Below are 27,919 nucleotides of genomic sequence, written 5' to 3' on the forward strand. Positions count from 1 at the left end.
TAAATGTAAACACTACAACATGGTTTCCTCAAGCCTTATCGCCTGGAACAGGATACTTGGAAACAAATTCGACAACCTCCTTGTCAAGAGCCTTCACTCTAGGATCAGCGTCAGCTAGCTTTTCAAAACTGGCAAGTTTCTCCATCTTCTTTGTTCCCTGCTCCTTTGCCTCTAAAGAAACGGAAATCTGAACAGCCTTATCGATAAACTCTGCAACCTTGTCGAACTCTGGAGCATTGAATCCTCTTGTGGTCATAGCAGGAGTTCCAACTCTGAGACCGGCTGGGAACATGGCAGACTTATCGGTTGGGATGGTGTTCTTGTTGGCAGCAATATTCACTCTCTCCAAAATAGCCTGAACTCTAGCACCATCGATGTTCTTGTTTCTCAAGTCAATAAGAATCAAATGCGTGTTGGTACCACCGGTAACCATCTCAAATCCTCTCTTCTTGAGAGACTCAGCGAATGCAACAGCATTATCAACGATGTTCTTCTGGTATTCCTTGAACTCAGGAGTCTCTGCCTGCTTCAAAGCGACGGCCAATGCAGCAATGACATTGTTGTGTGGACCACCTTGGTGTGCTGGGAACACAGAGAAGTTGATTTTGTCTTCAAGGTCGTATGGAATCTTCTTTCCCTTCTTGGTGACCTTTCTGATACCCTTTCTGAAGAAAATCATTGCACCTCTTGGACCTCTGAGAGACTTGTGGGTGGTGGTTGTGACAATATCAGAGTATGGGAATGGAGAGTCAGTGACACCGGCTGCAACCATACCAGAGATATGTGCCATATCAGACATAAGGTAAGCACCAACACTGTCAGCAATCTGTTTCATTCTCTTGTAGTCGATCATCCTTGGGTAGGCAGAAGCACCGGCAACGATGATTTTAGGTCTGAACAGGGTGGCAGTCTTCTCAAGCATGTCATAGTCGATCAAACCAGTCTTCTCATCAACTCTGTAAGGCATAGTCTGGAAGTACTTGGAGACGAAAGAAATCTTTTTGCTGTTTGTCTGGTAACCGTGAGACAAATGTCCTCCGTGAGGAAGATCAAGACCCATAAGTCTATCACCGACCCTCATGAGAGCAGAGTAGGTGTAAAGATTAGCTGGGGCACCGGACATTGCCTGCACATTAACTCCCCACTTGGCTGGATCTAAACCATACACTTCAAGAGCTCTCTTTTGGCAGAGAAGCTCAGCTTCGTCGATGAACTCGTTACCACCGTAGTATCTGTTACCTGGGTAACCCTCAGAGTACTTGTTCTGCATCTCTGAGCCAAGAAGATCCATCACAGCCTTGGAAGTGAAGTTCTCGGATGGAATCAAGGTGATGGAATTTCTCTGTCTGTCCTGCTCCTTTTTCAGGATGCTGGACATCTCAGGGTCAATCTGGTTGACATGCTCTGACAGCAATGCCAATGACTTTGGTGCCAAGCTGGAGTATCTCTATTGGAATGAATCATAAAATGTTAGTATATCGGAAAGAGAATATGATGTGACTAAGATTGTGTGTGCTTACCTTCACAGTGAAACGCCAGGTGTTGGAGGCTGATTTAAGAACAGATCTGGAAAACATTCTGCAAGTGCCGTGTATATGTTATGATTTAGCAACTAGTAGTGGACCTTGTTGATACTGCGTTTGAACAGGAAAAAAATGCTTTTGGCTTCAGTTAAATGTGCACGATGTGCACATGTATTTATACCGAGAAGGCTGAAAAATTAGACTAATAATAATAGGACGACGACTAATTTAACGTACTCTCAATTTTTATTTTATTTATTTTTTCTCTCCCTCCTTCGAGTTCACTTACTTACCAGTTTGTGCTAAAAGCCAATCGATGCGATTTTTATGACTTATAAAATTCAATTTATGTCGGAAATTTTAATTATGAAAAATTAATCGCCATATCTGAATCAAAATGTTTTCGCACAATGACTTCTTCCCGATGCCTAAAAAAAAATAATAAATAAAAAAAAAAAAAAAAAATAGGGGCCCCCTAAAGGTGAAGGCGTGTCCCTCCGCGTCAATTGTAAAGCAAACACGACTAGCCAACTTTTATTTAATATCTGCTGTTATTACCCGTGTCTTCTTTTCACAACTTGCCAATCAACGAAAATTGGATCAGAGTTTAGTGAAGTATATTTAAAGCTTTTTTTTTGGTTTTCGTAATGAAATCAAACTATAGGTCACCACCTTCCACGCCGGATTCCATATTTAGTGAAACGCATTTCAAGACATCTCCTTTAGATGAAGGTGGAATGTTCATGTCAGAATACGGGGGAAATAGCAAAAATTTAAATGAAATTGATTATAATCAAGCTTTAAACAAAGCTCACGCTTTAAATATGAATAGCTCACCGATAAAAGATAGCATGGATGCCCCTGCATACTTTGATCAGAGTTCTCCATATCGAATCGAACCCAAAAATGACGCAGTCTCTAACCATACAAATGATCTATACAATGCCGATAATAAATTGCATGAACGCATAGACAAGATGTTTCGCCCTCTTGAATTCCAGCAACGAGATCAGCAGAAAAGACCAGATAGTATTCAATTGCACCCCACAATGCGATCGGACAGGCATAGTAAAACAAACAGGTATTTAATACGGCAGCATGATAGAAATGAACGACGAGAAGCGTTGAAAACTAACTACAGAGGATCAATGGGTGATTTTGTGCTCAAGCAGGAAGATCTGGATATGAAGCACCATATTGAAAAAGAAGCCGGGCAAAATCAGATAAATGACGTTAACAGATTTCTTGATAATGATATGTGCGATATTCAGGATGACCATAATAACACAGATAGATATTTAATCATGAAGCAGGAGCAAGAACAGCAACTCGAGGATTTCTTGGATGCTGAGCGCTTTGAAATGGAGGAACTGACACGAAACTTATCGCCGAACTAAGCCTACGTATCAAAATTACTTCCCTACGTAATTGTCATGACATTTGTATAATAATGATTTTTTGGACGAAACGGTATTTCATTTCCATGTAATAAATGTATGTTCGGATAACAGATTTTAGAGAAGAAAAATGAATGAAATCATTCGAACCAATTTAAAGCGTTTGAACTTAGAATACGTACAAAATGAAAGTCGCGACTATTTTTTGTGGATATTATTAAATCGCTACCGATGTCCTTCTACAAATAAATACGATAGTAATGGCTTTTGCTTTGCATGCCACATTTAGATATATTGCCATTATCCCAGTTAGAAGATGTCTGATTGGGAAGACGATATCTATGATGACGAAAACGAAGAGGAATTCTCTTTTGAAGAGGATGATTCTGATAATGAAATGGAAGATGATGCACAAGCAGAAAATGTAGACGATGTGAATGGTAATGATAGCAATAGTGGTGATGGAAATACAGAAAAGTTGGATCTGGAGTCACTTTATTTTACCGGGAAAATGCATAAGGAGGATGAAAACTATACTGCGGCTTTAGATTCATTTAAAAAGCTGGTAGATCTCAGGTATGATTCTCATTACTCTGGAAACATATTCATTTTTAAAGCAGTTAAACAAGCTATTAAGGTATATGAAGAACTTGGGGAAAACGATTCAATCCTTTCATTTTTAAGTATCTTTTTTGAACTTGTTGATACAGTTGAAAAGGCATACGGGGATTCATCGATGACAAAATTACTTTATAGGTATGACCGAAGTTCAAATATTGCGCCGGTCATACTCCAAAAGATCTATCAGTTATTCATTGATCATGTTTCAAACAAAAAGTTGCCAAATACTAAGGAGCACAAAATCCTTATTCGAGCATCATTGTATTTAGCAAATACATTTGTATTGCAAGGAAATTTTGACAAGGCTTCTGCTCTCCTTTCAAAGCTTGAGAAGACAGTTGGAACATGTGCGACTTCACTAAAGGATGCATTTCTAATGGATATTATAGCATCTGAAATGGCACTTACTGTAAGACATAGATTTGATCTTGATGAACTTATAAGATTGTCAGGAATGGTTGAATATACAAAGTCTGCTATTCCACAATCTAGAATCATAGGTACTATCAAAGAAAGTTCCGGTATAATTCATATGTATGATACCGAATATAATGAGGCAAATGTGTGCTTTCAGGATTCATTCAAAGCATTTAATGAATGTGGTGATAATCATCGTACGGCCGTACTAGTGAAATTTATCATCAGTAATATTCTTAGCGAGTCTGAGATCAATCCATTTAAATCGAATGACTTTCAAGGTTTCCTGTCCGAACAACGAATTTGTATTTTAATGGAACTCTATAAGGTCGTTCATGAGGTTAATATTGACAGGTATTTATGCATTGTTAGTCATGATCCATTCAAAACAATTGTATGTGAAAGTGTGTTTTTATCACGTTTTATCCCGGAAATCACTGCCTTGATAAAGGTAAAGTATATTTTAAAGTATATTCGGGCATTTTCTTCCATTTCTATTGTTAAATTATGCAACAAACTACATGTTTCAGAAAAAGAGCTTCAATTGTTACTTCTGCATTTGAACAGCAAAGGTCTTCTTAAGGGAATAAAGATTGATTGGATCAGCAAATTTATAATCAAAGATGACAAATCGGAGAACGTGATTTTAGAAAAATCGTTTGACGAGTTCACATTGCTCCAGAATATTTTGAATGTAAATGAAGTGACTATTGACCCCGAAAAGTTGATTAGTGAAATAGATGAATACAAGCAGAAGATTTGGAACTATGACGGAAATTTTCCATTAAACAGTTCCCCCTTTGAGTTGTGTTTCTCGAAAAATGGGGAGGATTTTGAAGTAAACATGAGCCATACTGCATCTGATATATGCCGAGACTCTATGATTACTAATTTGACTGCAATTCCAAAAGAAATTAAAGGAAATGATGGTAATTCCAAAACATCTTCAGGCAAAAGTTATATGTTAGAAACGTCAGAAGCTACGAACAAGAAAAAAAAGCTTTTTAAGTTGTATAATGATCTTTGCGTTCCAAAAGGGTTATTGCAAAGGGAATCACTTCTTTCCAAATTATTTGTGAGATCCTTGAGGTGTGACCATACGAAAGAATTTCAATCGAAGGAAGAATTATTGACGATACTTAAATCATATTTAGGATATATTCGATCTGCAATACCGATTTCGGCGGAACCAAAAGTCGATCATATAGAGAACATCAAGCTCAAGAAAAAGCAGGAAGAATACCAAGTCCTTAATCGGGAGAATGTTGGTGAGAGTTTCTCCAGAAATGATGCAACAGCCATCGATCATAACATACCAGAAGTTTTGCAAAGCAGTATAATGCAGCAAATGAGTGTGACAAAGGCGAGAAGCCGCGAGCAAGACTCTTCAAAATTAGATTTAACGCATCTTTCCGAACAAGATCTGAGAACATTAAAATTGAAAATGCTTTTTGAGATCTCTAGCAATATTGATGCTTATAGGATCGACTCATTACTAACTTCTAAGAGAGGCTTGCACATCGCCCTATTTGATGGAATACCTACAGGAAGCAATTCAGAACCCATGAGTTCAGACTCAAGGTCAATATCTTTGCCATATTCACAAAATAATATTTCTAAGATGGATACTGAGTCTATGGAGAGTGAGTCCGGTGATGCTTTAAGCGACAAGGATGATAACAATAGAAATCACCTATGAATATTTTTCTCCAAAAAAAAGAAGAATAAAATTAAAAAAAAAGATGGCTCGAAAATTTTCGCTTGACAAGTTCTTCTTGCAGCTTAAATGGATTCTACCATGACGAACTATTTTAGACAACTGATTTGTTCCTTGTTGAAGAGCATCTATTAGGCACAGTCACAAAATATACAATATCATTCTTGTAATTCAAAATCAAGATGGGAAAAAGGAGAAGAAACGCAGTTCACGATCGCAAACAGGTTCCTACCAAGAATGTCACTCCTGAATTGAAGGAAAATGCCGAGGCACGTAATGTTCTTATAAACCAGCCTGAGCTTACATTAAAGTCTTCCAAAAAGCCTCTTAAGGGAACAAAGCTAAAGAAGTTTTTAATGACGACACAGTTATATGGAAAGAAAAAGCAGGCAAAGAAATACAGCGAGAAAGAGTTAGATATTCCAGTTCTAAATGAGTCGATAAATCCGGGTGCCATCAAGAAGAAAGGTAAGAAGAAAGGTAAGAAGTTCGTGGCGGATGGTGATAGTGTATTGTTGACAAGATTAATCAAGCAGATAAATGACGGTAAGGATGAAGTTAATGAATCAAAGTTAGAAAAGGCAAGAAGGCTTGAGGACGTTCGCGAATTAAGAAGAACCGAGATCGAGCGGAAAGAATCCGTCAAAAGACAGGAGTTGGAGAACGCGAAAGATGAACTTAAAAGTAGTGCTTCTCAGGCAAGATCTGAAAGGAGAAGAGCCTCGAGACTTAAGAAGAGATTATCTAAGAATGTTGGAGCGGAATCTGGCAGTGCTAAATCTAAGAAGCCGAAGAAAAGTGTCAGCTTTGCTTGATCCATTGGCATAGGACTCCAATTGGTTTGATTTATTGTATACTAGATCTTAATTTAATTTTCAAGAAGTACAACTTTTGCATTATGATTATTTTTTTTTTTATTTTTTTTTATTTTTTTTTTGCGCTCTTCTTTATGCGAAAGCCTCGGAGTTTGCGTTGTAGGGAACTGAATCTCGTAACTCAGCCGAAGCTTCTTTTTTTCTCCCCTACACTGGATTGAATACGGTAGGTATCGAAATCTGAATTAGCTTGCTGGCTGCTGCTTGGCAATTTTATTTTCGTTTCCTGCCGCGAGGGAGAAAAAAATAAAATAGAATAAAAATACAGGAAGCTTTCTGGTCGGGCCGAAATGGCGATAACACATGCTCCAATGCTTTGATGTTAAGATTCACTTTTTCTTTGAATAATTGATAGCTTGCTTCATACCGTATTATTGTCTTGCTAATTAAAGTTCTTGAAAATGAGATACGGATCATTATTGGCGTTTGCGAATGTGGCTTTAACCTCAGTTGTGCAAGCTAAAATATCATTTGCCAATGCGTCACCATTACTGATTTCATCACCATATCTTACAATCGACGAGACACACTACATTGCAAAGGAGGATGATACAAACAAGGAAATTCAAATGTTAACGGGGGATGTGTGCAGCTACTCATCAGATCCTTATATTCTGTATTTACAGATACATGGACTTGACAATAGTGATGATATAGAGAATGCCTCAAAGTCTCTCAAGTATCCATTTAAAGTCTTCTCAAATAACGTTGTCTACAGCCAAATAAATAAAGAGGCCCCAATTTCAAGCGTGTGTCAGAGTATAAAGAAAATTGATGCAAATGGACTTTCCGCCAAACAATTAATAGATGCATTGTCTTCTCCAGATACTGTTAAAGTTGTTGATGTTTACAACAAGAACTCGAAAGATTTAACAGATTTGTTAAGTGCTGTTTTTGAAAGCGATTCTGTTCCAAGTAGTATATTCGTGCAAGGCTTGCCTGTGCTCAAGAGTGAAAAGAAAAAAAGAGACAACGATGATGATGAAGTCGACTATGACAAAGTGGAGCAAGATTTGAAAAATTCATTTTCAGAGGCCTATGCACAATTGAATGGAGATGAGGAAGCGCATGTCTACGAAACTGCAAAGGCCACTAAGAAATTCTCAAAGACTTCTGGATCTCTATTAGATAACTACGCATTTTTCTCATCTGGAATCTGGATGGCAATTATTGTTTCTGGGTTTTTGTTGGGCGTCTTATATGTGGCTTTTAAATGGTTAAACAGTATTCAGATTAGTTACGCTGCCTTTGACAAGCCGGTCAATACCAACAAGAAAGCGCAATAAGTAAAATAAGAACTGGTATGCTTATAATTAGTCAATTTTGACGTCTAAGCATCCTTTTATTTACTTCTTAGTTCCGATTTTGCTTCTTCTTATATCATTTTTCCCCTGTTTTTATTCTTTTGATTTCTTCCCTTTTCTTACATTCAGTTTATATGTATGTTCTTAAATAAAAAAAAATGACAGATGAATTGTTGATTCAAGCTTAGTAAACGAATGGAATGATCTTCCAAGGAACATGTTCTGTATATTGTTTCCAATACTTTCCATACTTCTTGCTGCACTTAGCCTCATCTCTTTTCTGTCTATCCAAAAGTAGGCAAGCAAAGTACGAGACGTAGAAATAGGTCAACGGAGTGTTGAAACCAGTAGTTAGGCACCAACTTAATGCTATAAGAATATCTCCAAAGTAGTTTATGTGTTGGGCCAAACCCCACCATCCATCCACCAATAACTTTGTTTCTGATTCCGTTTGTATACTTTTCATGTTTGGAAGCTTTCCTTGTCTAAAGTAGGATTTCTGGTTGTTGGCCGACTTGAAGATCCAGAAGCCGCTTAACATTATCACTGTTATCATGACCACTGCCCATAATGGTAAGTTGAACTCCATTAAAGAAAGATAACGTGCTTGGAGAGAATATGTCATTGGAACCCAGCATAGATCACCAAACGCAAGCATAAATCCAAATCCGTCCGTTGTAATGTCTATCATTGTTAAGCAGCCCTCTTCGTTTAAGACACCATCAAATATATAAATGAACTGGAAAATATTCACCATTAGTAGTGAATTTGTGACGTATCCTAACTTTAGATACTGTTTCTGTACGTACGCAATGTTCAATAAGAACCAAAGAAGCATTCCTGGCCGTAACTCACAGAATAGTTTAATATCCCAGTATCCCACTCTAGGATTGAGCTCTCTCCCTATGAACCAGTCAAACATAGGGTTTCCGGAGTTTCCGCCAACAGCTAGGATACGCTCTTTTGTACCCTTACCATTCTTTCCAATCAATGGTATGAATGATCCAATATAGCAGAATGTAGCCAATATAATTGAAAACTCCCATGTGGTGACAATCAAAGGAAGAATATTTTCATAGAGAAATGCAAGTTCAGGAAGATTAAAATCGCCAATATAATAAATGCGACCCAATAGCACAGTTATCAATGCCAAACTTAACTCTTTTCCATTTATCAAATACCAAAGCTTGGATCCATCCCTTAATTGAACACCTTGCATCCATTTACCCGGAATAATTAAATCCATCACTGCCAAGCCAAAAAACCAACTGCAATAGGCGATCCAACAATTATAGTTGAAGAAGCAATCCCTCCAGTTATCAATTATTTGATTTTTAACTATGTTTTTAACAGCCTCAAAATCTAGGCTTACTTGAACTAAGTGATAGTCATCATTGCTCAATAAATAGAGGAATAAAACCAACACCGGTAAGGCCACCGTTAGAATTATTGATCCAGGCACCCCGGAAAAGTCCAATTGCTTCGATTTAGGGTTCAATTCAGTCATTTGGTTCTCAATAAATAACACGCTTCTATATAAACTAGTCTCTAAAACTATTCTTTGTTAGGAGAAGGCTAGTAACAGGACTATCTACTTCTCCAATTTCTGTACTCATCTTTCATGCGATGCTTTAAAGCGCATATAGCTATTTTATTTTTTTTTTTACCCCGAGACCTTTTTCCTCTTTTTTCCCCACCATACGATATACGAGCATCATCACCAAGACTATCTAAAGATACATCAGATCTGTCCCAGTACCAATTTACTGTCTTCCAGGTATGAGATAAGTCTTCCCCATACTTTAATACTCCTGCATATGTTTTCAATTGCAACTCCACTGACCCGATTCCTTTCTGTACTTTCATCTGCAGAATTCAAAAATAATTGGTTGCAATCACGTGACATTGTAAATGTATACCGGATAACTGACGTGTGGTGGAAAAGAGAAGGAGGAGTTCAAAGAAATTTATTTCCAAAGGTAAGATGGTTCTATTTTTTTTTTCTTCTTAAAGTCAGACTCTCTTCTATCGAAGCTGCCTTAGAATTTTATCGCAAGATATCGACAAAGGCAAATCAAATCATCTCCATCAGTAGAAATGTCATTTGTGAAAGAAGCATACATTGCTCAGCTAGCCGTCAAGCGGGCTTCTCTATTAACTAAGAGAATTGCAGATGAGCATCTTCAGCGTGGAATTGAGAAAAAGGATAAATCTCCCGTTACCATAGGAGATTTTGCAGCTCAGGCAGTTATTATCCATTCTATCCTGAAGAACTTCCCGGAAGATCTTATTGTCGGTGAGGAGAATTCATCATTGATCAAATCTCAGCACTTGGAGCCAAAGATTTTGAAGGAGATAGACTGGGTCCAAAAATCGGACTCAGTGTCAAATGACAAACTTGGTGTCATCACAAATGCTGAAGAGCTTTGTTCAGCGGTTGATAAGGGAAATTCAAAGGGTGGACATAAGGGAAGGATCTGGGCCTTAGATCCAATTGATGGTACTTCCGGATTTCTTAGGGGTGCTCAGTATGCAGTTTGTTTGGCCTTAATTGTCGATGGTGTTGTCCAGGTTGGAGTGGTTGGATGTCCTCATCTCCCACATAGTTTATATGAAAAAGATAGTAAGATTGGTGGAATTTACACGGCAGTTAAAGGTCAAGGTGCATATTTCCAGGATTTAGCAGCAGCTGTGACTTCACCTTACGATTCATCACACCCAATTCACTTACACAACGACTACGATTTTTCCAAGGCTAGAGTTGTTGAAGGTGTCGAAAAGGGACATTCTTCCCATGAACTTCAGTCATTAATAGAGTCTAAGCTCAAGATAGCTCAGCCCCCAGTTAGATTAGATTCACAAGTGAAGTACTGTGCAGTTGCTAACGGAGATGCCGAAATCTACTTGAGATTGCCAACAAGTCTTTCTTACAGGGAAAAGATTTGGGATCACGCCTCAGGTTGGCTTTTGGTGCACGAAAGTGGAGGAATAGTCACTGATATTTTTGGCAATAAGTTAGACTTTGGTAGTGGTAGAACTCTCAACAGTCAAGGTGTCATTGCAGCCACTGCAACTCTTCATCCGGAGATTATAAAGACGGTCAAGGATTTAGTCGGAGAGCACGGCCAAATGTTATACAGATTCTGTTCAGCATAATTTATTTGATTTTCTTGATAATCTCGATTTCTCTTTTTTTTACGTTATAAAGTAGTTGGTAGATAAGTGAATTGGGGAAGTTCAAATGAAGGCTGTTTTTGTATACTGATCAACAGTTAATCTGCCTACTTGCTATCAGACAGCATATCATATAACCCATAATTCGTTCGTCGCTTCTTCAAAAGCATTGATCAAATAATGTTGGAATATGCCAGCAAGATTTTGCCGGAGATTAAGGTAGTGAAAATTTCCGGAAATCAAAGCAGTGTTTGATACAGTAGAATTTTCTGGGTGGTTGAGACTAGAACTGGCTGATATTTTCTAATAACCATAGTACCCTACTTACATTGATAGGTATAGAACAGTGTATTTTTAAAAGAAGAGTACTCCTAAAACAAACTAACATAAAGGGAGAAAAAGGGATTAAAAGGTATGATGATTGACTGAAAAGTTTTGGTGCGAAAAGAATTCGCGTAGACGACTAATCTTAACAATTAACGTACACAAATTTGACGTTCCATTTTTATCTAGGGAATATTGTAGTTGTCTTCACAGTTCCCTTTCTAAGTGCCGTGGTCAATTTTACTACGCTTAAGCTGCAATATGAGGCAGTTGAGAAAAAACAAGTTTGTCTCACTTTTTCGAAGCTCACCCTTGAATGACTTTCTAGTTCCATTCAGAAAAGCTCAAAACCAATGGGTGGCTCGATATATCATAATAGTTTTTGCATTAATTGTCCGTTGCGCAGTGGGAATTGGACCATATTCTGGTGAAAATACACCTCCCATGTATGGTGACTTCGAGGCTCAAAGACACTGGATGGAAATTACAACACATCTTCCTATTGGAAAATGGTATTACTTTGATCTTCAATACTGGGGCTTAGATTACCCACCACTAACGGCCTTCCACTCCTGGCTTTTGGGAAAGATTGGAAGCTTGATTGATTCCAGTTGGTTTGCTTTGAACGTTTCTCGAGGATTAGAAACTCCAGATTTGAAGTCTTACATGCGAATTACTGCCCTTTTTAGTGAACTCGCTCTATACATTCCAGCAGTTATACTATTTACCCGGTGGATGGGGAGGTATTATAACAATGCCTCAACTATTGACCAAACAATTATAGCTGCTGCAATTTTGTACCAGCCGGCACTTATTATCATTGATCATGGTCACTTTCAATACAATTCGGTCATGCTTGGTTTCTCCCTGCTGGCTTTGGTAAACCTTCTGTATGATAATTTCTGTGTTGCGGCAATATTATTCACTCTTTCCATTAGTTTTAAGCAGATGGCTCTTTACTATGCACCAATATTCTTTTTCTACTTATTACGGATTTGCCTCAGATCTCCTAGAACACATTCGGTTTGCATTTTACGGTTTGTTTCTGTCGGATGTTCCGTAATTGCTACTTTATTCCTTGAGTTTTTGCCATTTGTCGTTTTTGGTGGTATTGGCCAGATCAAGCAATGCCTTATAAGGCTGTTTCCTTTTGAGAGGGGACTATTCGAGGATAAGGTCTCCAATTTCTGGTGTGCAACTAATATCTTTATCAAGTATAAGAGTATATTTTCCACCAGTCAGTTGAAGACAATTGCTCTTGTCTTTACTTTAATTGGAATTGCGCCTTCTTGTGGACTTATTTGTTTCAAGCCTCGTAAAGAGTTGCTTCCATGGTGTTTGGCATCATGCTCAATGGCCTTTTATTTGTTTTCTTTTCAGGTTCATGAAAAGTCGATTTTGCTTCCATGGATGCCAATTACCCTTTTGCTAAACGAGGTTGACTCCGACGTCATTTCCATGGTTTGTTGGTTTTTTAATGCGGCTCTATTTTCCATGTGGCCTTTGTTGAAAAGAGATGGTCTTATAATTCAATACGCTGTTCTTGGAATACTCAGTAACTGGCTCATGGGAAATCTTAGCTGGATCAGAAAGGCACTAAGAGCCATTAAGCTTCCTGTCCATTACAGAAATTTAGCTACTCCTGTTCTTCCCCACAATTTGTTTTGGAGAGTAATTATTGTGGGTTCCTATATTGCCGCTATTGGTTTGCAAATTGTAGAATTCGTGTTTGATCCTCCGAAGTCTCTGCCTCATCTTTGGATTATAGGTAATGTTGAGATCTCGTTCTGTTCGTTTGCATTGTTTTGGATATGGTGTAATTACAGGATGTTTACGCTAGCGGTGGATGATTCTAAGCTTAAAACTGAGTAGGAGAGTTGGTTGCAAAGGTTTGGCTCTTTGTAATATACAAATTACTAGAAGAAATGACAATTCCTTTTCATTCTTTTGCATCTGAGATCACAATTTTTGTAGAATTAAAATAATTTGAATGAGGCCTGTATCGCTTTACGATCTTTCCGACAGTCTGGAATTAAGATATTTTTCTTCATTTGTCTCTCTGAGTCAAAAAATCCCCAATTTGTTTCCCATCTTTGAGAACCATCATAAAAGATTTCCTTCCATGGTTCGTCGAATGCTTCAAAATATATAGAATAAATCTTGTTATTTTGTGCTTCACATATCCAATCATTTAAAAATAGTTGCATTTCCGTGTAATTGGCTATAGCACTCTCATACTCACCTCCTGTATATGGCCAGCCAATTTCCGATATCACAACTTTTTTGTCGTGCGAGTTTCCTAAGAGAGGCAGTACCTGATTTTTTAAATAATGTATAGTCCATTTCCTTCCTTCGCTTGCAGAAACACCACTGAAAAATGGATGTATATTAACAGAAACAAAATCACACACATCAAGAATTTTATTGTTAACCAATGAACCTAATTCAGAAGTTCCAACTTGAATTCTTTCATAACTTATGGAGTGAAGATGATCTTTCACTCTTGTAATTAAACTAGCCAATTCGTCCACAGATTTATCCTCTCGATATAAAACCTCATTACCAACAAAAATTGAATCAAACATTGTTTCCGGATACTTATTTAACAAATCTCGCATATCATCAAATTGTTTATCATTAATAAAAGTATCCTCTCCAATCCATATTCCCATTGAAAGTGTCAGATTAACATGCAATTGCCTGATAGCTTCAAGAATCATCGCCGTTTGGTTACACTGTGTACCATATGTTCTAATTTTATTTGTAACCTTGGACATCCTAGCAATATCAAGTAATATATCTCTTTGGGTTGCCCCACATTGTGGTTCTATGACTCCTCTGGGAGCATATGCTAAACAGTAAAATGTTTGTTTGAGATCATCTGCTTTCATCAAAGACTGAATTTCCCTATCATTTTTAAATTCCGGATTGATCTTTTCAAAGTTATTCTCAACACCGGTGACTGGGCCTGTTAACCAGGTTTGTACAGTCATTAGATGTTCATTCTCCGAAGTTATATTTTCTGGCTTTAACCCATTTTGGAGCAGATCATACTTATTCATAAAATATTTAAGTAGATCATCTCTTGTTCTATTATCCGAGTTTTCAAAGGCATTTATAAGGTCATTGGATTGTATTTTTTGCTGCGGAGGTAATTTTGAGTCATTGATAAACTTTACGGATAAGGTTACCAAAAACATGATAATGGCACCAGCAAGTGTCCCGACACAAACATATTTCCAAATATTGATTGCACTTTTAACTTTCTCGTCATTTCTGGAATTCTTGTTCTCAAAAGAATAATCCAGGCTCTTCGATCTACTATAATCTGAGGAGCCTTCTCCATTCATGTTGACCGCTCTTTGAAACTTCCTATTGGGCTTTTCCTCCTTTTCAAATCCTGGGCTTATATTACCGCTATAACTATTTTCTTTCAATGTTTCATCACCTGGAATAGCATCTGGAACTGTCATTCCATCATATTGACTAGGAGGGTCGCTTGAAGAGGGATCTATTTCCACTGGGCTTATTATATTAATAGGCTCAACGGAAGAGAGCATTTCATTATTCATATTATTTGGAACAAACTGTTGTGAACCATCTATGGAAGATGGCTTTTTAGACTCAATTGTATGTCCAGCTCTTTGACTTATATTAGACTGTGCCATGAATTGCCTTACTTTAGAGTTTTGATAACGAAACGACGATTTAGTTTGCATATTTGTGTTGCCACTTTTAACTGATTTAGTTGAACCGCCAACTGTTGTGGTAATTCTGGGATAACTAGACAGAGGAATACTACCAGGAATGCTTCTTAACTCAGCCTTACCTACCGCATCCTTCAACTGTATTGATATTTCGTTATCATCTAATTGATCGTCCGTTTCCGGCGGCCTGTTGTCTCTCGATGGCAAAGTTTCAAGATCATTATAATCATCAAGGAGCATGGATACTGTACGCGATCCAGGCGAATCGTTAAACATCAACTTATCTTTTGATGTAAAACTTTCTGAATTCGTACTCATTACCACTTTTTCTTCAATATATTTATCAAATAGTAAAATGTTGTACTACAGTGCCATAATAAATTGTATAAAAAAGATTTCAAACAAGGATACAAATAAGGAGGAATGACATAAAGTGAGTTTCAAGAAAAACAAAAATTCGAGAACAAGAATAAAAGAAATACAAATCGGAAATCCTTTTATTTTTCGGAAAGCGTTTTTCAGAAAAGATGTACTAACAGGGAAACTGGGACTATTATAAAGATACAAAAAAAAAAACATAAAATTCCTTAGCGGCTACCTATTTTAAAAATATCGAATCTATAATATTGCGTAGCATAGAATGTAAATCGTTTTATATAAAGAAAGAAATATTCTCAAATCCGTTGAAGCATTGATGCATATTTGAGTCATTCTGATCCGATAAGATCTGACCCATAACTTTATTTCTTATCTCAGATAATTTATGATTGCTCTCATTTAGCATGCTTTCACTGACAGGTGGAAATGTGTCTGTATCCATCAACTCCTTATTCCGTTTATATATTAACTGAACTTGCTTGTTCAAATTGGTGCTCGAAAAGCTTAAGAAAAGATCTCTGCTAATGTTAAGAGAGACCGTGCTATCCAATCCCCTCAATGTATCCAGAGAGTGAATAAAATCAATTCTGTCACCTGATCCAAGAAGATAAATATTCAACCTTTCGAGAATCTTGTAAACATTAATGACGGCTTGGTTTTCGTAATAAATAAGGGGAAACCTCGATGTACCGGCGAGCCTCGTCATTAACGTAAGAGACTTAATGATATAGACAAGATCATCCGAAGTATACACAATTAGACCGCAAATAACATCAGTAAATACTGTAACCCAATTGCTGAAATGAAACCAATAGTTTCTATCACGCAAAACTAATGATATATGTGCTGATATAATCATTGATAATGGAACTATTGACGAAAGTCTCTGGTCATCATCTACAAAGCCACCTTTGTCAAGACAATAGCCCACAAGTTCCTTTCTGAAATCTTCCCAAGTGTTATCCTTCAATGCCGCAAAATACTTGCTGAGAAGTAAAAAATACACTTCATTTGAACTGGACATCGACTCAAGTTCATCACTTAGGGAAGACAAGATAGTTGTGATGCAAAGCTGCCCTTTTAGAAGTACAAATTCTGGAACACTTTCAACAATATTGCCAAGAACGGTACACAAATATCTTGCCAACCGAGTTGCGTATTTTGTATATCCCTCCATGCGCAACTTTCCATTTTTAAGACGCACATACTCCTTTTCCATTGCCTTGACAAATTCGACAATGTATAGCTTATGCCTTTTTTTATCCATTTCAGACTCCTTTATTCCTTTCACTAAACATGAAAGAATCTTCACAGAAAGCTGTTGATGATATAGTTTTAGATCTGCTTCAGTGAATTTAGATGGATCCAATCCGCTTCTGAATTTCACATATTTTTGCATGAAATCTTGCGCTGCCAGCAATGTGAAGAACTCAACGAAATACGAATTCAATTCTAACGGTAGATTTTTCATCAAGACGACAAAAAAGTTCTCATGTAAATACCTGAGATCGACCGGCCTATAAAACTTCAACATAGCAGCATAGAACGGTAACTCAAACTTGTTACGGGCGGACTCGTTAGAAAAATATTGCCACTCAATGTAGGCTAAAGACCCAGCAGTAACATTAAGTCTCGACGACAAATATACCCACAGGTTGAGACACTTCACTTTCAAAGTATCATTAAAGATATCATCGGCTGATATAATATTCTTAAGCAATGGGATCATTTCATTTTTCAATTTTGTCTGAACTGACTTCAAAATCTCGGCATCCGTAGCCTCCATAATCCTCTTCAATATTTTAAGCATTAAAAGGGGAACATATGCGGCTCTTGTGTGAAAATCAACCTTTTTCAATTTCAAGAAAATGCAAGCAAGTTCCATACAAAGTGTCAATTTCTCACCATCATCTATGCATTCACCCAATTGATTATCGAAGCAATCAACAATATTTCGCAAACTATCGGAAACGAGAGTAACACTTAACTCATTGTTATTTATTGCCGCGACAACCTCCGGCATAACCATTTGTACGATATCAAATGAAATTCGATGAAAGAGATGAAAATAGCACCTCAAAACAACAAGTAACAGGTCAAGTGAAGACTTATAACTCTCAGAAGTTCTGTACTCCAACAATGCCTTAAGTATAACCCTAAAGTGACCAATGAAATCTGCTCTGAAAAGATACGACATCACAAGCATTAAGTTTGCTCTATTTCTAAGCAAAGCAACAGTGCTGGTCTTTATAGAAGCAATGGGCACAAGCTTTTCGACCAACGTAGATTTCTGGACAGAGTTAGCAGGGTCATTTACAAAATAAACCAACAGTTTGAGGTACATATCCAAACAACCATCTCTGTCCATAAACTGAGTTGTAACTGGCAAAGCTGAATACCATAGTATAGTTGACCTGTTTGACCCCATATTCTCAAACTTCACGTAAGTCAATAATCTATACATTTTAAGGAGTACAGCCTCTTCAAGGTTCCAAGAAAGATCGTAATGAACTTTTTGTACCAGCTGAAATATAATTTTCCATCGAGACGAATTCTTGCAGTCTTTAAGTTTGTCTAATTCAAGCAGAAAATAAGTCCAATCTGTTGTTACTGGAATTCTCGAGTGACAGAAATATAAGAATCCGAGAACACCATCGAGCGCAAAGTCGAATTTTGTTGACAAACCTGCAACACGACTCCATGGGTTAACCGCAAAAAGCATCATTAGACAAGCAGACTCATATATTAAAGAACCCACGCCTGATTTTGTTTGGAAGTATCGGATGATCTTTCTGAGAGGTAATTTACAGAAAACAGTTATGTACTGGTCCTGTGAATGACGAAATTCTTCAGCATAATTCTTAAAATCAGAAGACTTCTTTTCCAGCGTAAAGTTTTGTAACAATTGCATGTATACAATCTGGTATGGTAATGCAATCAAATTAATCTTTTTGTTCGACGTTGAAACTATGCAGGAACGACAAAATGTAAGTAATAATTCACCAACTTCATGAACACCTCGGGGATCATTTTTATTCAAGTTCCACAGTAGTTGAATAATTTGAATCAAGCATTTCCTCATCTGATTTAAAGTTTCTGGGCCTGTGCTTTTAGGAAAGTTCAATGATGATCTCATGGAATCAAGCAAAATTTTAAGAGATGATTTGAGCTCACCGGTAACATCAAATGTGGATAAGTTAAATTGAACTGTTCCAAATTCAAAGGATATACTTCCATTTTTATGATAAAGACCATCTAATTTGAGACTCTCTTGAATAAGACCCGAGTAGACAACCGACTTCGGGCTTAAGTGAAGCGATGAAAACAATTCTGGCCCAATATCTGAAATCTGAATCTTTGTACCCGCCAAAGATAAAGGAATATGATTTTTTGTTTCAGCTATGATTTCAATATCGTTAGACTCCCTACCCCTTTTAATTCCGGCTTTATCAGCTTCATTTGAAAAGTCTGTATTCTCTTCTGGAAATGTTTGTGACTCTTCGATTTGTGGAGTTCCAACCACCTTTTTTCGACCAAAGTAAAACCTTTCTTAAGATTTGTGTAATTGCCCAAAGGTACATTATTTTGATGCTTCTGTTTTCGATTTGTACTACTTTGCTTATCTTCATCCTTTGTGTGACCTCTGTCATAATTATTCGTAGTTGCAACTTTTGTCAATAACTTAGGGTTATGATTTCTATAATGACGAGTATGTTGTGGATTGAATGAATTCCGTGGTCTATGACCACCAGATATGTGGTCTGTTCTCCTGCCGATCCTGCGGCAAATTTTAACTGGTCTAAAATGAGAAATACTTTCACCTTGAAGATTTCGTGGCTCTAAAGGATGCTTGTGCAATTTTAAGTGATGACTAAAATGCGTCTGATTTCCTTTATGATCTCTGACAGTCGGGCCACCAGAGTATAATGCTGAATAATGCTTGGCACGCTTACTTCTTCTAGAGGCATAAGTTCTTGGACGCTTAGAACGAGGAGCACGGCTAAGCATGTAGTTAATACCAGCATGATCATCTTCTTCTGCACTTGCATCCATATCCATATCATCCTTCATTTTGCGAACAAAGTTATCGTAATCATCAATTCCTACTGCATCATCATCATTAGTTTCGTTGCCATTAAAAGCCATGTATGGGTGTGGTTCATTCGGATTATCACTCTCAGAAACAGGTATTTCAAATATATCGTCAGGAGTGGGACTGGGGCTTTTCTGTAAATCAAGATCTATTCGATGATACTCTGCTGGATCGTCATCAGCAGGACCTTCGGATCCAGCTGGTGCAAGGAAGTCGTCAGCAATCTGGTTACGGACGGGATTGGATTTGTATGGTCCGCTGATCTTCCTCGCAATACCTTTTCGAGGAAACATGCTTTCTTCATCTAATTGAGGTCCGCTTTTGTAGCTATTGTTAGCTCTTCCGGAATGCTTATGATTACTCACTTTGTAAAAAGAGGCCGGAAGAACGCCTCTTAAAGCGGTTCTTCTATTAAGAATCCTATTCCTGAAGACAAAATTTTCTCCCTCTATTGAATTTTCGGCAGATTCCATGGATATAGAAGATGCCAACTCACTATCACTACGAATCTCATAGACACTACTCCCGTCAGATGATTCCGAATTATAACCTGTTCCAAGTGTATCCTCCTTTGAGTCAGCCATCAACTTTTTGTTGATTGACCTTATACTATCGGGTTGTAAATATTCTTCATCCGATGTTTCTGTATCATCCAGATCTAGAAATCCATTCATAGTGTCTTCATTTTCTGCCTGCTTTTCGGCATAATGCTTATCAAATCCACCTAAACGTCGATTTTCCTCATCTAAGTACGCTTTATATGTTCGCTTAGAAAATGGGCCCAATAATATACCTTTGTCTAGTAAAGAGTCCCTCTTCTGCTTATATTTCTTCTCCAAGAACAACATTATATCGCCATATGACTTTCCAGAGTCATACAATTCATTTAAAGTGTACAGTGTGCAAAGGCCCAAATGTACACTAGTATCAGCCACATAGACATGATCCTGTGAAAATTTATGACGTCTCATCCTTGACGCAATTCCATCATTATAATTTTCCTGAATTGCAAGGTCGGATTTGTTCACTTGATGCTCATCTGCATTATTTTCAGCAGATGCACCGACTGAATCACCATCAATAAGCATTTCAACATCATCATTCATGTCAGCCTGGTTACTTTGAGAGATGTTAGAATAATTTGCAATCTGAATGGACCTAGACCCATTTTGAGAATCACCTTCGTCAACAGTATACTGAGATGGCTCCACAGAACTTGAAAGGTGTAAAGAATCATTATCGACATTAGGTGACAAACCATCACCATCATTATGTGATAAACCATCGGCAACATTAGGTGATAAACAATCAACTACACCATCTATTGGTTCCAAACGTTTATCTTCGGTTGTATCCTTTGAAATCTCATGTCCAGTTTCAATTTCCAAGTTTGGTGGTGAAATCGCATTTATTATAATATGGCGTTCATCTGTATTATCAGCACCCTCTTTCGGATTCTTATCAACGACAATCTCACTGTCTGTGTCATCAGAATGTTCATCCATATTTACTTCCAGATCTGTGTTTTGATCAGCTTGTACCTGCTCATCATCTGTAGTATCATCATCCGTACTGGAAACATCGCTCAAATCTCGCTCGTATAATACTCGAAGTTGTTTCAAATCGTTCTTGTTCTTTGGAGTTGGTTCTGCTAGTTCGTAATACGTACGACCACCCCTTGATGTTTGATAATTTCTGAAGTCCTTAACGTACATGGAGAAGCTTTTTTTCTTAAACCTAAACAACTTCACCCCAATTCGTTTGTATAATTTTCGTATCTTTTTGTACTTCCGCTCAAGCATATGAAGTATCTCATCATCAGTAAACCCACTTTTTGAAAGCTTATTTAACTGATTTCTGGATGCAAGATGAAGATATTCTGCGAGGTCCGCAGTGTAAATATGGCGTTGTGCAAATGCATGACGACGTGATCTCGTAGTGGGTAAAACAAGAAAATCATCGGTCAATGGTGCCAACTCCTTCAATATATGTTCTTGTCGCTTCCATATCCTTTTCCGCTTCTCCTGGGTTTCCAAATGTAATATTAGATTACGTGTTAAAGGTGAATTTTCGTCATCCGATTGTGAGTCCGGTATAGACAATGTATCAGACATGGCCTCATAGAAATGCGGGCATAAAAAAGTGTGATTACCTCTTAAATTTCTCTTTTGCTGATTTCAATATATGTCCAAACACTGTGTGACTGATGAAATGTGCCGCTTTAAATTGGTGAAATACCACCCAGCTAAAAATCATGCTCTTTCACGCGTGAGCATCTATTTACTTTATTGCCACTATGCGAACATATCGTAAATAGTCACGTGAAAAACTTTTTTTTTGGGAAATTCGCTAGGATTTCCTGAAAACCGCTACTCTCCTTCCTTTTTAAAAAACAAATATTGGGTAACGGATGGACATTTGCAGTATGCTTAGGAATACACAAAAGTGAGATAACCTTGAGTGCCTAAACAAAACTTCATCTTTTTTGGGAATCAATATGGAATAGCAAATTACATGTATGTGTACAGAAGGCATAAGAAAAGAAAACAAACCGGGGACTTTTGATTTGGTTGAGCATGCTATGTCTGTAATACAATGCAAGACAGTTATTTTATTGTCAAAATTAGTACCAGTTGCAGGGATTCTCAGGCTGGAGCGCAAATTTACGATATACCCACTTCTCACCGTTTATCACCATCAAGCTCCCATACCAATCAAGAATGCAAAAAACTACACAAAGGAAGTTGTCTTCCGAAAAAAATTGAAATTCAAATATAACAGGGAATATGTTTGTGTATGCATGCTTCTATGGAAAAGACGCTAGCCCTATTATGGGAGGCATACCGTGTATTGAGAATTATCGAAAATTCTATGGGTAGGATGTGGGGAGCTTCCGTTCGATTTCAGAAGAAAGAAAAAAAAAAAGAGAGAGGAAAAATAAAATGAAATAAAAGCGAAATGAAAATAACTAGTGAATAAAAAAAAAAAAGAAAACAAGCGAAGACTTCCTCAATGCAATGTGCCCGAAGCTCGGTGGTTATCCGCGTTAAATTTTGTCATCGCATATCTGATTTAACCTGGACTTCATTCGAGCAATATTCAAAGTTTCTTTGTAAAAACGGTTGCATAATACTATAAACAATTAACTATTTGCCGTGAGATGTCGGAAAGGACCGAGTCAGTGACCGATTCTGCAGGATTATCGGATTCTGCTTCTAGAAGATCTTCATATGGATATGCACAGTCCACATCACATTCCTCCCAAAGGCACTCTAGTCACCAATCTGTAGGACACAGAAGACTGCGAGGCCATGTTCCAACAATACCAACAGCAACAGCCCAATTGCTTACATCTACAAAGGCTCTTTTGCAATCTCTAACTTTATGGGCAAGCAAAACCGCAACAGTGTCGGATGTTTCTGAAAATTTTGTTCATGTTGGCGATAACTTTAAAGCATTGAGGAAATCATACTCCACTGCCGGCGTCTCCGTTTCAGATATCAAGGATATTCCAAAAATGTTACGACAAGTGCTTGAAGAGTCGTTGGTTCTCGAGCCATCACAACAATCGTTGGATATCTTTCTACCCCGCGTTGGACAGATTATTACTGAATTGATGAAGACATTGAAGGTCAAACAGGGTGAGCTACAGAGGCATTCCGAAGATCGAAGGTCGTCGATTGCATCTTCCGTCTCAAATGCTTCTCCAAGACCAGTATCATCCTTTCCGGGTGCTGGTGCTCAGAAGGTGTTAGACTCTTTGGACGATTCATCCGATGTGAGCCCAGCGGTTTCAGCGGCTAGAGGAAGTACTCTAAGCAAGCTTCAGACTTCAACTTCAAAGGATCCTTTGGAAAGACTTCAAAACAACCATGCCTTGATGAGGAGGGCTTCTAAGAGATATAGCGCGTATCAGACATCGAAGATTCTTTCGATGAATAAGCATGTTTCCGGTGTTCCAACTGCAAACCCAGATTCAACACCTTTGTCATCACCGAAGCAAGTTGCCAAATCTCCGATATTGGATCCTTCAGTTGTTGCCGCGGATGTGTCAACCCCTCTTCAAAAGGAGGTGACGAAAAATATAGAAGAGTCGAAATTGGCCAATAGGTTATCGCAAGCTGTAGTTGGTTCAGCTGGTGGTGACTTGTCAGAGAAAACATTTTATGACAGTAGTAGTGAAGGGGAGGGTAAACTTTTCTTGAAGCTAAATAACAAAGTCAAGAAAGTCAAACTGCAACTACCAACTACGAAGGCTACCATAAAAGTCTTATTCACACAAAAATTTGGCTTTACTCCAAGCGGCGATGAATATCCAGCTATCTATATTCAGGATAGTCCAAGCGAAATAGCATATGAATTGGAAGATATTGCTGATATACATGATGGTTCAATTTTGACGTTTGAGCCACAAAACTCTACAACTATAATCTGTGATCATCTCGACAAAAAGTTCGATTACATTAAGGACGAAATATCGCGTCTTCAATTAATATCAGAGAAGGATTCAACTAAGGAGAAGGATAATACAGTGGAGAAAGAGACCTCTGATAGCAGTACAAAGTTGCATAATCCAAAGTTGGCAGACGAGATTCAGAGGGAGGTGCGTGAACTCAAATTTGAACTTGGAAAAGTTCGGCAGCAACATGTCAAGGCTAAGAAGGCGTTGACAGATAGCGTGACCGAAGTTCTATCACTTATCCAGAAACTACAGGCTGTTGGTGCTTCTCCTACTGGAGTTATCAGTGATCCATACATGGATCATTGCCGAACAAAAGTTAGCGGTGAATGCGAGTCCTTGGTGAGCAGAATCGATAATCTGCAAGATTTGATCGAAGTTATGAAGATTGACATCAGTAAAAGACGTAGCAGACCTTCAAAGAAGCAGTTGGATCACGTTAAGAAGGAAGTTATGAATACAAAGCAGAAGCTAGGATCTCTAACAGGATATACAATTAAAGAAAGGAAGAACTGGAATAGCCGCTGGCAGGCTGAATTAACAGCTATCCTTGAAGAGCAAGAATTTTTCAAAGAGCAAGATACAATCATTCAACTATTAGGTGAGGATCTTGGTTCTGCAGAGGAGACATTCGATCTCATTTTAAAGTGTTGTGAAGAGCTGGAAAAAAACTCAGGAATGAAGAAATATCCAAACTTACCTGTTGTTGACCCATCAGTTTCCATGAAAGATGTGAAAAGCCTTGTTTTACAGGAAGTTGAGAATCTCAACCCTGATCATGAACAACGTGTCGAGGCCATCATGAAGGCAGAGAAAATAAGAAAGATCGAGAGGAAAATGAACAATAAAACTGCCTTCGAGCAAGAACTTGGCGATTTTGTTGGAAATGAAAAGTTGAAGGACAGCGGAGGAATTGATGAGGTGGAACGTCAGAGAAAGAAGAAGGACGAAGAAAATTTGAAGAATCAATTTAAGAATGTGCCTATGCCCTCAACTTAAAAGGTCAATGGAAATAAGAATGTATACATTTACAGGCTAATATAGCATTAATTAAATACGTAATATGATGATTAAGCAAAGTGAGTATTAATGAGAGATATCTTAAGTTGAAGAGGGAATGCGTGTGTACTATTGGGTCATTTAAATGTAATTCGTTTCGACTGAATTAGTCCCATAATTGGTTTCTCAAGAGCAGAATAGGCAAGATCCATGGACTGAAGGTTAACTCTTGTATTAACAAGATCAATCAAATTTTTAACAAACAAATCAAATTCTGCTTTAAGACAGTTCTCTCTTTTATGCATCAGCTTGTACGAGGAAATGAATCTCAGTGTAAATGCCTGCAAAATATTTTTTATGTTTTCTTCAACATTCTCTTGACTGCTGGCATTTATGTCAAAAAGAGGACTGTTCAAATTTGTAGCAAAAGTATACTCCATTCTTCTAAATAGCTTCGGAAATGAAAGCATAGGTAAGGCATCCGTTCTGTATGTGTCAATACCTTTGGTAAAGGACATTGATGCCAGGTCCAAATTCAAACCAACAAACTGTAACTCCGTCTCAGAATATTTCGTTTTCAAGTGATTAATATGCAAATTAAACTTTTCGATGGGTCTGCAAGTCAACTTGCGAATTGTTTGAATTGCACGCTTACTGGTTGAAAGAAATAAGAAATCATCAACCAAACGCAATACCAGAGTTTCTTGTTTATCTACATCTGGAATCACATTCCTGAAAAATTCAGTAACATCATCGTAAACCAAGTCAAAAAAAACACCAGATAATTGAAATCCTTGGAAAACGCCATTCTTCCTGCAGTATGTGACACCGTGATACAAAATTGAGGTTTCATTCAATTGCTTATGGACAAAATCAATAATATCGGATTTTGATAATACAATTGGCGTTTCATTCTGAACAATAATATTACAATTATTTGCCTTTGGGATCTTTTGTTCTAGGGAGGAGTTGAAGACGACAGAACATCTCTTTGAAGTTATGTATTTATTTCTCACAACTCTATATTGATTCACACAGATGTTGTCAAGAGGATAGTGCTTGTCAAGCTTTGCCTTAACAACATTTTCAACTAAATCAATCGGTAGATAGTCGTACGCACTCTTAACATCCAATTTTAGGGCATATACTTTCGGAACACACCGATAGCGGGAAATAAGATCCTGCCGATATCTGGCAACACGACCCACCAGATCAGCAACAGAAAATATGGAATTTTCAGCCTTCAGAGAACGTAGTATCCGCCCAACTGGCTTCATAAGTTTTGCTTGATATTCCGTATATGCAAATTCTTCTTCTTGATTTCCTTTGTAAGGGGCGGCAATTAAACGAAAGTCATGGGGCTTTGGAAGTATCTTCATCTTGGCAAGAAACGTATCGTTATCAAAAAAGCTTTTAAACGAAGAATGTGCATATTCTACCTTTTGAAGGTGAGCTGAGAAATACCGTCGTCTGAACCTGGAAGATATACTCTTCCAACATTCATGACGATAATAATATAACTTTGTTGACTGTGATGCCTCTGTAACATGAAAAAATGAACCAATGAGTTTGCAGAGAAAGCACCCAAAGAACCATTTTATATATGTCTCAAACATCTGTGACGCTCGACAAAACTCTTGCTTCGTCATCTTCATTGATGCTTGAGGCTTTACCCAACTAATTTCGGTTAGCTTCATACCATTAATAAGTGTTTTAACATCAATGAACTCACCAAATCGCACATTTACAAACAGTGAAATTGCATCACACAACAACCGTTTATTATAATTGCAGCCAACGTGTTCCAATGGAAACAATTTATCAATTATTATTAGAAGAAAGCGTACAATATGCTGCTTTTTGGTTGCCATTTTCAAATAATTATCACCTTTCAAATGAACCTGACCACAAACCGAATCCAAAATATAAGGATACTCGCATTTGAAATGGGAATGGTTCTTGATCACTATGCCAATCAGTTTTGATAATTTCCTATACCGTTTAGGAAGATGATTTTTGGAAGAAAGTTCAGCACCAAATATTTCATTTAGACAAGCCCTCGGACCATTGGGAAGTGGCTCCAATCCATCAAGATTATATTCTTCTTTATACATCATGGATTTGAAATTTATCGATCTGTAATCCAACCCCTTCCTTAAATAAGACAGCTCCTTCAAAGGGCCCCATAATTTCTGATGTGTACTTTTTAAGTGTGCACTGTACTGCAAAATCAACAGCAAGAATGATTCGGGACCCAATATTGCATGAATCATACGAAACAACGGACTCTTCAGAAGTTGTACTGGTATACTTATACCTGTGCAAACAAGACTATTACTTGCATTTCTGATTTGATTTCCATGTATATAAGCGATCGTAAGAGCATCAACAGTATCATTACTTGCAAAATATTGTACGATACGATCAATAAGTTTATCATGATCTTCGAACTCAGCAGAATACAAAAGGTGAGAAGGTGTTTGCCGATGAACTTCTAAGGAATGTAACAATATATCATTGCAAAGCCTGTCAGTTTCATTCCCGAAATTGTTATCGCTTATCAACTGTTGATAAACTTGTCGGTGTTGATACCTTAGGATAAACTCTCGCAAAGAGAGCATTAGCATTAAAGCATTAAAACAACCTTAATTTGCACTGAAAAGTAAACAAACACCGTCAAAGTAAAACGACTATATGTAGTGAGTTTACAAACTTTTGAATTTCAGCCTTTTTCTCCTTTTCTTCTGTTCTTTATTCTGTTCAAAAGATCCGATTGTAAACTTTACTCACCAAAATCCATGAAGAGTTTTAAATCAACGAGATTGTTGAACGAAAAGACGAAATTTGAGAATGTCAATAATTTATTCGATTCATTTTTTTTTCACATATTCGTAATCATGATTCTACTACCGGATCCTCTAGTATCCTCTA

General features: G+C 37.5%; 12 protein-coding genes across 12 annotated transcripts; 7 read left to right on the plus strand and 5 right to left on the minus strand.

Moving 5' to 3' along the window:
• Positions 1-28: 28 nt before the first annotated feature.
• On the minus strand, positions 29-1,577 carry SHM1 (glycine hydroxymethyltransferase shm1; the record flags this gene model as incomplete). The annotated part of the gene is made up of 2 exons (XM_041282639.1): positions 29-1,447; positions 1,521-1,577. 2 exons carry the CDS (start codon positions 1,575-1,577, stop codon positions 29-31), a joined length of 1,476 nt encoding a protein of 491 aa, XP_041135415.1.
• Positions 1,578-2,170: 593 nt separating this feature from the next.
• BRETT_004144 (uncharacterized protein) lies at positions 2,171-2,920 on the plus strand (the record flags this gene model as incomplete). The annotated part of the gene is made up of 1 exon (XM_041282640.1): positions 2,171-2,920. One exon carries the CDS (start codon positions 2,171-2,173, stop codon positions 2,918-2,920), a length of 750 nt encoding a protein of 249 aa, XP_041135416.1.
• A 316-nt stretch (positions 2,921-3,236) lies between these two features.
• On the plus strand, positions 3,237-5,657 carry BRETT_004145 (uncharacterized protein; the record flags this gene model as incomplete). Its single annotated transcript, XM_041282641.1, has 1 exon — positions 3,237-5,657. One exon carries the CDS (start codon positions 3,237-3,239, stop codon positions 5,655-5,657), a length of 2,421 nt encoding a protein of 806 aa, XP_041135417.1.
• A 200-nt stretch (positions 5,658-5,857) lies between these two features.
• Positions 5,858-6,490, plus strand: BRETT_004146 (uncharacterized protein; the record flags this gene model as incomplete). Its single annotated transcript, XM_041282642.1, has 1 exon — positions 5,858-6,490. One exon carries the CDS (start codon positions 5,858-5,860, stop codon positions 6,488-6,490), a length of 633 nt encoding a protein of 210 aa, XP_041135418.1.
• Positions 6,491-6,951: 461 nt separating this feature from the next.
• BRETT_004147 (uncharacterized protein) lies at positions 6,952-7,836 on the plus strand (the record flags this gene model as incomplete). Its single annotated transcript, XM_041282643.1, has 1 exon — positions 6,952-7,836. One exon carries the CDS (start codon positions 6,952-6,954, stop codon positions 7,834-7,836), a length of 885 nt encoding a protein of 294 aa, XP_041135419.1.
• A 202-nt stretch (positions 7,837-8,038) lies between these two features.
• On the minus strand, positions 8,039-9,361 carry BRETT_004148 (uncharacterized protein; the record flags this gene model as incomplete). The annotated part of the gene is made up of 1 exon (XM_041282644.1): positions 8,039-9,361. The coding sequence occupies one exon, from the start codon at positions 9,359-9,361 to the stop codon at positions 8,039-8,041; it is 1,323 nt and encodes a 440-aa protein (XP_041135420.1).
• Positions 9,362-9,951: 590 nt separating this feature from the next.
• BRETT_004149 (uncharacterized protein) lies at positions 9,952-11,010 on the plus strand (the record flags this gene model as incomplete). Its single annotated transcript, XM_041282645.1, has 1 exon — positions 9,952-11,010. The coding sequence occupies one exon, from the start codon at positions 9,952-9,954 to the stop codon at positions 11,008-11,010; it is 1,059 nt and encodes a 352-aa protein (XP_041135421.1).
• A 603-nt stretch (positions 11,011-11,613) lies between these two features.
• Positions 11,614-13,224, plus strand: BRETT_004150 (uncharacterized protein; the record flags this gene model as incomplete). Its single annotated transcript, XM_041282646.1, has 1 exon — positions 11,614-13,224. One exon carries the CDS (start codon positions 11,614-11,616, stop codon positions 13,222-13,224), a length of 1,611 nt encoding a protein of 536 aa, XP_041135422.1.
• A 104-nt stretch (positions 13,225-13,328) lies between these two features.
• BRETT_004151 (uncharacterized protein) lies at positions 13,329-15,377 on the minus strand (the record flags this gene model as incomplete). Its single annotated transcript, XM_041282647.1, has 1 exon — positions 13,329-15,377. The coding sequence occupies one exon, from the start codon at positions 15,375-15,377 to the stop codon at positions 13,329-13,331; it is 2,049 nt and encodes a 682-aa protein (XP_041135423.1).
• Positions 15,378-15,711: 334 nt separating this feature from the next.
• Positions 15,712-21,644, minus strand: BRETT_004152 (uncharacterized protein; the record flags this gene model as incomplete). The annotated part of the gene is made up of 2 exons (XM_041282648.1): positions 15,712-18,986; positions 19,052-21,644. The coding sequence occupies 2 exons, from the start codon at positions 21,642-21,644 to the stop codon at positions 15,712-15,714; spliced, it is 5,868 nt and encodes a 1,955-aa protein (XP_041135424.1).
• Positions 21,645-22,690: 1,046 nt separating this feature from the next.
• BRETT_004153 (uncharacterized protein) lies at positions 22,691-24,988 on the plus strand (the record flags this gene model as incomplete). The annotated part of the gene is made up of 1 exon (XM_041282649.1): positions 22,691-24,988. The coding sequence occupies one exon, from the start codon at positions 22,691-22,693 to the stop codon at positions 24,986-24,988; it is 2,298 nt and encodes a 765-aa protein (XP_041135425.1).
• Positions 24,989-25,125: 137 nt separating this feature from the next.
• On the minus strand, positions 25,126-27,609 carry BRETT_004154 (uncharacterized protein; the record flags this gene model as incomplete). The annotated part of the gene is made up of 1 exon (XM_041282650.1): positions 25,126-27,609. One exon carries the CDS (start codon positions 27,607-27,609, stop codon positions 25,126-25,128), a length of 2,484 nt encoding a protein of 827 aa, XP_041135426.1.
• Between the last annotated feature and the right edge of the window lie 310 nt (positions 27,610-27,919).

Source organism: Brettanomyces bruxellensis, chromosome 5, assembly GCF_011074885.1.
Source record: "Brettanomyces bruxellensis chromosome 5, complete sequence".
NCBI classification, from domain to species: Eukaryota; Fungi; Ascomycota; class Pichiomycetes; order Pichiales; family Pichiaceae; genus Brettanomyces; species Brettanomyces bruxellensis.